The sequence below is a fragment of the Alligator sinensis genome, unplaced genomic scaffold (genome assembly GCF_000455745.1).
Source record: "Alligator sinensis unplaced genomic scaffold, ASM45574v1 scaffold872_3, whole genome shotgun sequence".
Classification (NCBI taxonomy): domain Eukaryota; kingdom Metazoa; phylum Chordata; order Crocodylia; family Alligatoridae; genus Alligator; species Alligator sinensis.
The window spans coordinates 1,605,514-1,614,716 of NW_005842137.1; the positions used below are offsets into that span (position 1 = coordinate 1,605,514).

At 56.7% G+C, this 9,203-nt stretch overlaps 1 protein-coding gene and 1 long non-coding RNA gene across 4 annotated transcripts in view; both read left to right on the forward strand.

The window, feature by feature from the left end:
* Positions 1-1,126, forward strand: part of LOC112550538 — a 5,366-nt gene extending 4,240 nt beyond the window's left edge. Inside the window, exons 3-5 of the long non-coding RNA XR_003094434.1 lie at positions 10-61; positions 462-578; positions 1,043-1,126. This is a non-coding gene — a long non-coding RNA (uncharacterized LOC112550538). The remainder of the gene's footprint in view (positions 1-9; positions 62-461; positions 579-1,042) is intronic.
* Positions 1,127-5,056: 3,930 nt separating this feature from the next.
* LOC106722282 overlaps positions 5,057-9,203 on the forward strand; it is a 12,539-nt gene continuing 8,392 nt past the window's right edge. Inside the window, exon 1 of one of the 3 annotated variants that reach the window (XM_025206056.1) lies at positions 5,057-5,203. In XM_025206056.1, coding sequence (XP_025061841.1) covers positions 5,157-5,203 — 47 coding nt within the window. In that variant the 5' untranslated portion in view covers positions 5,057-5,156. Of the gene's footprint in view, positions 5,204-6,916; positions 7,037-9,203 lie in introns of those variants that run through there. The other 2 variants (XM_025206057.1, XM_014520656.2) reach the window with 2 other exon arrangements.

The following is a 9,203-nucleotide window of genomic DNA, read 5'->3' on the forward strand; positions in this document are numbered from 1 at the left end:
TCGTGGCAGACGCTCCGGCGGGAGAAGCTGCCCCCCGTGCGCCTGCGCCCCAGCACCCTGGGTGAGACCGGGCACGTGCCCCCGTAGGAGCAATGGGGGCTGGGCAGCAGGGGAGGCTTCAGGGCTGCGTGGCCTCTCTTCCCAGCCGGCAGGCCAAGCCCACGCTGTCCCAGGTCCAATGTGCACAGCCCCAGCTCCCTGCCCCTCTGGCTGTCACCCCCTGCTCTTCAGCAGCAAGCTCCCGGGGAAGGGGAACAGGACTGGCCCCCATGGGCTCCACACGCTGAGCCATGTCCTTGCCCTGCAGCCCCTGCCCTGCCCCTGCCCTGGGAGTCTCCCTGCAATGGCCCTGCTGCCCTCTGTTCCCCTGCATGGTGGGGCGCACACGGGCTCTGGGACCCCCATGCTCACATGGGTGCTCAGTCCCCGCAGCCTGATGCACAGCCCTCTTCTCCCCGCAGCACCAGATGCCACGCTGGAGGCAGACAGGTGGGCAAGGGGCAAACTGCCCCCAATTAAAGCTTCCCCCTGCGTGCCCTCCTTGGGGGAAGGTGCGGAGAGGAGGGACCCTGCACCTGGTGAGTTTGGGGCAGCCTGAGCTGGTGGGGCTTGTGCAATTGCATGGGGAGGGGGCATGGTCTCTGCATGAGGGCACCCCCTCTCCCTCCTCCGCCTCCATTCCCGGGGGGCTGCACTGGCCCAGCTACTCCCAACCTCCCTGCACTTTTCCCCCCGCTCCAGACATCTGTTGGGGGCCCAGAGACCCCTCCCCAGCGTTACTGCCCCTCATCCCCTTGTCCCCTGGGACCCACGCCTGCTGGGGGCATTTGCATCGCAGGTGACCAGCCACGTCCCTGAGGTCTCTCCCAGACCTGCTCCCTGGAGGGACTGCCACCTGACCCCCGTGGAGGAGGGCCCTGCCCTCATGGCACGCAGGACTGCTGGCAGCTGCCCCCACACGTGTGTCTCGGACGGGCTGGTCGCCCTGTGCCCTGGCAGCAGCGTGGGCCCAGCTGACGTGTGGCCCCTTGTCTCCCCTCAGGACCAGGACCAGGTGCAGGCGCAGCGGTGGGGGCAGGTGGAGGGGCGGGCGAGGCCGTCCCAGCTGTGCCGGGCAGCGCTGCCAGGGGCCAGATGTGGCCGCACCCCCCTGCTGCTGTGAGTCTGTCCCCTGCCCAGGGGATGCCGGGGGGGGGAGGATTTGGGGGGACGGGGGGCAAGGGTCTCTCACCAGATGTCCTGTGCCCCTCCCAGCCCCATGCTGCACACGATACCCCGGGGGAGAGTCTCCCTGTCCTCCCTGTCCCCCGATCACAGTCACAGTCCTTCCCAAATCTGTGTGTGAGGGGACCTGGGATCTTCAGCTGAGAGGTGGGGACTCCCCTGAGACAGGTGGTAGCACCCGGCCCCAGGGATCCCCAGGGCGCAGGTCTAGCAGCCCTGCCCAGCCCAGGGCTCTGGGGGCCGCCAGCCCTGCACCCGGGGGAGATGGGGAATTCACTGCCCAAGGGAGTCCATCGCCCCAGCTGCTCTTTCCTTCCCCAGCAGGAGAAACCCCTCACCGGGCACCGCCAGCAGCAGGTGAGAGGGACCGAGGCAGGGTGGGGGCTGTGGGGAGCCCAAGTGGGCTGGATGACACCTGCATGGAGGGGTGGACCAAAGGGACAAGCCCAGGGCTGGGCTGGGGGATGGAGGGCGAATGCAGGGGCAGAGGGACAGATTGGGGCAAGAGCTGGCTGCGTGCACAGACATACAGGTCGTGGTGTGAGACCTCTAACCCGCACCGTTTCGATTGCTGCAGCTGGAGCTGACAGCGCTCAGGGCCCAGCTGGCCCAACAGGAGCGGGACACGGCGGTCCTCCTGTCCCGGTAGGTGTGGGGCTGGGCAGGGAGCTGAGTGTTCCCGGTGTGCGGTGCAGGGGTCGGGGCACAAGCCCTGGGCCCATCCCTGCTCCTCTGCGCATCTGTCCTTGGGGAAGGGTGGTTTCTGGGACGGCACTGTCAGTCTCTCTGAGCCTGAAAATGTGTTTTGTGTCCCCAGTGCTCGGCAAAGGGAGGAGCTGCTCCTGGTGAGTTTGCAGGGGGCAGAGGAGGCCAAGCATGGCCAGGCAGCGTAAAATGCCAGGGGATGTGAAAGCGGGGAACAGAGTCCTGACACATTGCGTGGGGGGAGAGGTGGGGGCTGATGGGTGCCCAGGGAGGTACCGCTGATGGGTGCAGAGGCCAGATACTCTTGGTGCAGCCGTGGGCACGGTGTGATGGGCTGGGGTGATTCTCGTTCAGGCCCAAGTGGAGGACCTGAAGCGCTACAACACGTGCCTGCTGCTGGCCCTCAAGGCCCAGGGGGAGCAGGGCCCGGCTGGGAAGGACAGCCCCACGGAGGTGAGCCGCTCTGCATGCCCCTGCCCCAGGGAGAAGGGGGGTGCGTGTGTGCCTGTGTGTGCACAGGGCAAGGCTGTCCCTTGCTGTGCCAGGCCCTGCAGTAGAGGGGACAGGGGGTGCCTAGGCTCTGTGGGGGGAGGGCTTGTGTGTGCAGTGATGGGCACAACGTGAGCTTTGTGGATGTCACAGTGTGGGACCGGTGGGGTGACATGTGTGTGCTGCACTGACCTCCCCTGCTTTGGGGATTGCTGCCCCCAGCTTCCCCCCAGAGTCCGCCAGGTGCCAGCCCTGGGCCAGGGGGTTGGTTTTCTGCTCTCTGCCATTTTGCTTTTTCATGTCCAACAGCCTCCCATGGATGTGGCAGAGGGGTGCTGGCTGCCCTGGAGGGGGTAAGTGTGGGGCAGGGAGGGGAGGGTTAGCCTGCTTAGCTTGTGGGCTCTGGCGCAGGCTATGGGATGTTGCATGTGGTGCTTTGTGCAGGTAGGGGAGTTGCCCCTTGTGTGGTGCTGGTGGGGATGAATTCAGTCCAGGGCCCATTTCTGACCAGTTTCTTTTTGTGCAATCAGGAGCATTAGCCCCCGCCAGGTGGAGGAGCAAGGGACCCAGACAAACCTGCCAATTACCAGGGAGGCCAGCACCCAGAGAGAGGGCCCTGGGCAGGAGCATGCCAGCACCCAGACCAGGGCCCTCTGTCTGGAGGATGCGGGCTGTCAGATTGACCCCCTGGCTACGATAGACACCGGCACACAGACCAAGGCTTGCCGGTGTCAGAGAGCGGCTGGACACAAGGAGAGGTATGGTGCTTTTCATACTGTTAGCTTGTGAGCCTGGGATACGAGGTGGATGGGAACCAACTGGGTGATGATCTGGGCCCCTTCTGCCTCCAGGCAGGTCAGGATGATCCATGATGCCTATTTCACAGGGTGCCAGTCCCTCACCTCTGGGCCTCTGGGTCCGCTCAGGCGGCATTGGGACCAAAACTTGGGAGGGGATTGCCCCAGACTGTATGAAGTCCCAGGAGGCTGTGGGGAGGGGTAGATGGTGGGCTTGTGCAACAGGAGGGGATGGCCTGGGAGAGCTTGCCAGTCCTGTGGGAATAAGATGGGGACAGGGAGGGGACAGGGAGGTGGTCCCACAGGGGCCTGTGGGGGACTGGGGGTGTTGTGCGCATTGTCCGAGCTGCAGAGTAGGCTGGAGGCACTGGGAGCAGCTGTGTTTGCAGGGAGGGGAGTACTTCCTTCATAGGGGTTGTCGGGCTTGAATTCAGTGCATGATCCACCTCTGACCAGCTGCTACTTGTGTAATCAGGAGCAAATCCCCCTCTGAGGGGATCACGGAGTGGACCCAGACCACCATGCCCCTCTCCAAGGAGGCCAGCACCCAGGCAGAGGGTCCTGGGCACCTAGACATCTGCACCCAGACAAGGGCCCTCTGCCTGGCTAACATTGGGTGCCAGACAAACCCCCTTCCGGAGATAGAGGCCAGGACCAAGATGGAGCATGGTCTTAAAAAGAGAGGACAGGGGGAATGGTATGATGCTTTTCCTAGTTTATTAAGTTCAGTTTTGTTCTGGTTTTTAAAGAGAGGTTTCGTGTTCCCAGACAAATGTAGGCCAAATCCATGAGTGAGTCCAGAAGCATAAGTGGCTCTAAACCCGGGAAGCATGATGCTTTTCCTAGTGTTAGGCTGTGAGCGTGGGGTCAGTGAGGGGAGCTGAGAAGGGGCTGGAGCCAGGACTCTGTTCCCTGGTCCTGGGAAGGGTCTCGCAGGTTGGGAGAAGGACGGGTCGAGGGCCAGCACCCCTGGGTTCCCTCCCAGCTCTGGAGGCCTTGGGAGGGAAGAGAGGAGCGAAGGGGAAATGACTGGTGTGTCTTCAGGAAGTGCCTTGCCCACAAGTCCCTCCAGTGCCCTGGGTGTGTAGGTGGGGCTAGGGCCGGGGCAGGGGCAGTGCAGGCCTGAGCGCTGTGTGCCGGGAGCCGTCCCTGTTGTGTATATCAAGACCGCAGCCAGGAGCCAGATCTAGGTGCAGTCAGCACAGAGGGAGGAAGGGAGTTCGGTGTGGGAGGGTGCCCAGGGCCAGTCGGGGCATGGGCTGGTGGAAGTGGCAGGGGCCTGGGCGTTTGGGGTGTGTGCGATGTGACCCATGTCTCTGCCTCCCACCTCCAGTGCTGACACTGCGGCAGAGGGGAGGAGGAGAAGGGGGCGAACAGCATGGAGGTGAGTGCCCCAGGCCTGAGGGGCCGTCCCTCCAGCCCACTTGATGATCGGGTGCCTCCTGCCTCCAGGCTGGTCAGGGTAACCTGTCCTGCCTCTCTTCCAGGGCCCTAGTGCCCTGTATGGACCGGCTATCTCCTGGGGTTGACCTCATTGTCCACCTTTGATCCTGAGGACCCTGCTGCCAGGGGTTCACCCCAGGGCTTGGAGCTCTGAGCTTTTGGCCCAGGTGTGAGGCCGGCTGGGGACAGAAAGCTCCACTCAGCCACGTGCGAGAGCCATGTCCTGGTTGCTGCTGGGGAGACTCTCCTTTACCCCGTGGTTGCTCCCTAGGGGTGAGCGGAGGGCCGAGGTCCACCCGGTTCCACTCACACTAGTTTCTTCTCGCCTAACCTGGACCCTCCCCCTGAGCATGTTCTGACTGTGCCCCTTCTCCCACAGGTTCAACCTCGCCTGGGTATTGCCCTGCTGCTTCGCCCTCAGGCGGTGAAACTGCGACTCCTCCCCTCCCCATCCACCCCTGTCCTCCTCTCCCTCCATCCTCCCCTTCCTAAGCTGGGATGGGTCCACAGGATGACAGCATTGGTGCTTCTGGCTCTCTGAGCATGTAAGTGGTTTCTCATTCCTTCTAGGTTTTTGCTGCCTCTTCTTTTGTCTCTTCCTTTGAGGATCAGCACCAGGGGCTCCTGTTTAACCTTCGACAGGAGTCAGGAGCAGAGAAATATATATTTGTGAATTTTTTAGGTGTGCCATGAGCCAGATAAAATGGCTTGGTGGGATGGATTCGGCCCGCAGGCCGTATTTTGCCCGCCCCTGCACCAGACCATGAATTGCTTAGGAGGGCGAACCAAAGCTGAGGCCTGCTCCCGTCTAGTTCTGTCAGCAAAGGTTTGAGGTCCTGCATACTCAAAGCTCCTCTGAGCTTGCAGAAACTACCACTCTGCTGGGAGATACTCCATCTCTGCTGAGTGGAGCAAGATCTCTACTGGTGCTACCTCTGCTCTTGTGCTTGCTGCCATGATCCCTTAAGCAATGGGTGCCTCCCTAGGGTGCACGTCATACTCTGGTGGCACTGTTAATGAGTGGAGCTGCCCGAAGATGTGGGTAGTGCTTGTATGGCACTGAAGTTGGTCACTGGAGGCAGGGGCGTGTACACTAGATGCGAGCTTTATTGGGCTTTAATTGGGACTGTTTATGCCACATAGCGCCTAGGGGGTTTTTTTGTTTGCAGCATCATGAATGAGGAAAAAGCCAAAAGACAGGTGAGAGGAAGGGGTTGATGGCTAACCTGGCCCTGGGAAGAAACCGGGAGACAGTGTAGCTGAAAGTCACAGTGCTTCTTGGAAAGGGAGGCTTGGATTTCTGAGAAGGGAACTTCCTACTGTGTTCAGTCCAACAGGGCTCTGTGTCATCCTAGATAGAAAAGTTGTGGGTTGTATCTAGGGTGACCACCCTACTTGGGTGGGACAGTCCTAGAATGGGAACCTCAAGTCCCAGTCTTAGGCTGCATGACTCCGGGACAGCATTTATCCCAGATTTGCAGCATTGTGGGATCCATAGGAAATGGGCAGGTTTCCCCTTGCAGGCTGGCGGCATTCCAGCCTGCAAGGAGTGTTGGGAGCAGGACTCAGGGTGCCATATGCCTGCACACATGCATGTGGTCAGGATCACAGCCAGGTGGCCTGGGGAGCAGCTTCCTGCAGATAAGTCTATGGTAGAGAGGGGATATGTGGGGGTGGGTTTGTGGACAGATTAAGGCCCCACGATGAGGGAGGGAGTGGGGCAGGGGATGGGGGCATGGCGTAGCCAGGGTTGTGCATGGGGCCAGGGCGTGGAGCGGCATGGAGCCATGGACAGCTTGTCCAGGGGGTGAAGGGCATGCGGGGGTGATGGGGAGAGGGGTGGGAGCAGGTGAAGCAGTGTCCTGCCTTTCCCTTTTGAAAAGATGGTCACCCTAAAAGGTATCATCTATTTCTCTTCCTCATGGAAATAACCTATCAAGGCCCATATGTAGACAAAGAAACCTGAACAAACAAAGGTCACATGGTGTTAGGTTATCTGGGTTTCAAAGTCCAGCAACTACTCTCAATTGCTGTTTACGAGACTTTCCGTGCTCCTGCGGCTGTTAAAAACAAGGAAGCTTTCTCATGTTGAAACTCACAAACGTTTGCAGGCCAAATATGGCTTTTTCCACCAATGACATGCACCTGCACAGAGGAGGAGCTAGCTGAGATAGCGGCTGGGGGTGCTATTGTCTTCTCTGCTGCGTGACTGGCTGCTAAAAATAGACCTACCTCACCTGGCTCTGATATAAAAGTGATCTTCCCTGATTCCTCGGACTCCTAAAATTATTAGTGCTTTGTGGCTACGACATTCGTCTGAACTAGGTCCAGAAAAGCAGAATTACTAGTGGAAAGGTAACTAAAATATATTACAGTAAGTGAGTATTTGTCCTCAGTGGGCCAGAATCAATAGAAGCTAAATGAATATGCCTTGGGGTTGAATGTGTGGTTAGAATAAACACTCCTAGGATTGCTCGATGATTTCAGAGTTGTCCGTGAAGGGTATAGCTTGCATAGTTGATATGGAGAAATTTTTGCAGGCTTGGGGTGGGCTGGCCCTGATGTCGCTTAGGCTGGTCTAGCACCACCGGCATGAGTAGGAATCATTCCGGGTTTGCACCTGTGAGGGCTGCCTCATGTCTTTATTTCAGCAGCGGGTTATCTGTAAGATAGCTGCAGTGGCTGTGATTTGAGTTTGTGTGTGGCCACACCTTTCATTTCTGCCGGAGGAAGCATTCTTCATTAATCCTCCTTCGGGGTGGAATTGATTTCATAGGCAGTGAGAGCAAGCACAAAACCTGTGTAATAGTTAAGACCTGCTTGTCGCTTCAAAATAGGGTTTATGTTTTGAACGGCACTGGGGCTTTGCAATGGATCTCTGTGTAGGGCTGAACTTCACCTTCTGGTGGTGATAATGAGGAATGACTGCATTTAAGTCAATGAAGTTGGATAGCTGTACAAAAGGGGCATGCCTATGCTGTCAAAGGACCAGGCTCGGGGGTGCTGTCATGAAACATGGTGCATCCAATCTGTGCGTGCTGCACTGTGCCACGTGTGTCATGATATAGTCAGTGATAAGCCAGGTGTCTCATGGGTGCTTAATGCAGTCGTTCTCAACCATTTAGACTGAAGGAATGCCTTGTTAGACTCCAGACAAAACTCTTGTGCTAGAGGCGATCCAGGCATCTGTAGGGTAATGCCAGCTCTTCATTTTCACTCATTTCTTGGCTACTAAAAAATAATACAGCAATTCTTCTGTTGCAAAGGACTAGGAAAGACCATAACAGGCCAGACTAGTTTAAACCCTAGGAATTCTTGTTTGAAATCTCTGGGAAAAAATGGGCCCCTGGTTCATCCCAAGTCTGATTGTTTTGGGTTTTGGCCAGCATCAAAATCCAGCCAAAGTAGCAATTTGTTCAAATTAGCTGTGTTCATCCTGAGAAAAAGGGTTATCTTGGATACTTCACAGGTAGTTAAAGTGGGACAATTGGCTTGTTTGTAGGGTCCCAGGATAAAAGGCTTTGATAAAATCCAACCACTGTTTTTACCTTCTGGGTTTATCTTGTTTGCACAACTAAGGGTGCTAACATCCATCTGATGGTACCCTTGAAAGCATCTCAAGGCACCCTGGTTGAAAATCACTGGCTTAATGGCAGATAAACAAAGCTCTTGGGTCAGAGGTGATATCTTGTATTAGACCAACTAAATAGCAGCAAAAAATATTCTTTCTTTGCAAGGTTTTGGGTACAAACACCCTTCTTCAGGCTGAGGAGAACTCAAAGATTGCAAAAGTTCTCCTAGGTAGAAAAGAAACTTCATTTTGGACAGGGGAGGTAGAGGGTAGATGTTTATTCCTCTGGGTACCTCAGAGTCCTTTTGTGACAGGGTTGCTCTGTGATGTGCAGATTAGGCAGGCTTCTCCCTTGGCTTAATGGCCACACACTCAATGTTGCATTGAGGCACCACTATTACATGGAGCAGGTGTATGCATTCTTCCTATGCCTGAAGAAGGGTGATTGTGCCCAGAAGCTTGCAAACAGCTTTTTTCCAACTACTCAGTTGGTCTAATAAAAGAGATCACATCTACCCAAAGAACCTTGCCTGCCTATGTCCTTAGACCAACATGGCTACAACCAAGAACCCAGCAGCATGGAGCAGGTGTGAAATGTTTCACTGCAGGGTCTTTAAAAGTACAGATGTGCCCTGGGCAGCAAGAGAAAAAAAACACTAGGCTGTGTGTTTTTTGAGTCATAGCATTTCATGGTCAGTTCTTCTCGTGAACATACAAAAAAAGGGCAGTAGCACATGGAGTGGATCGGCTGGTTGAATAACAATCCTGATCCCCATCCTAAAAACAAGCGCTAAAAAAGTATGAGGGGGCAGACACAGGGACTGTGTGATTCACCGTGTCCTCAGCCCTCAGGAGGAGGGAGGAACTTATTCACAATGGCCCACTCTGTCCTTTCTCCTTTGGCTAAACCTACCAGTGAAGATGGTTGTGAGTTTTGTTATGCTGCTGACACCTCTCTGCCAGGAAGCAGGGAA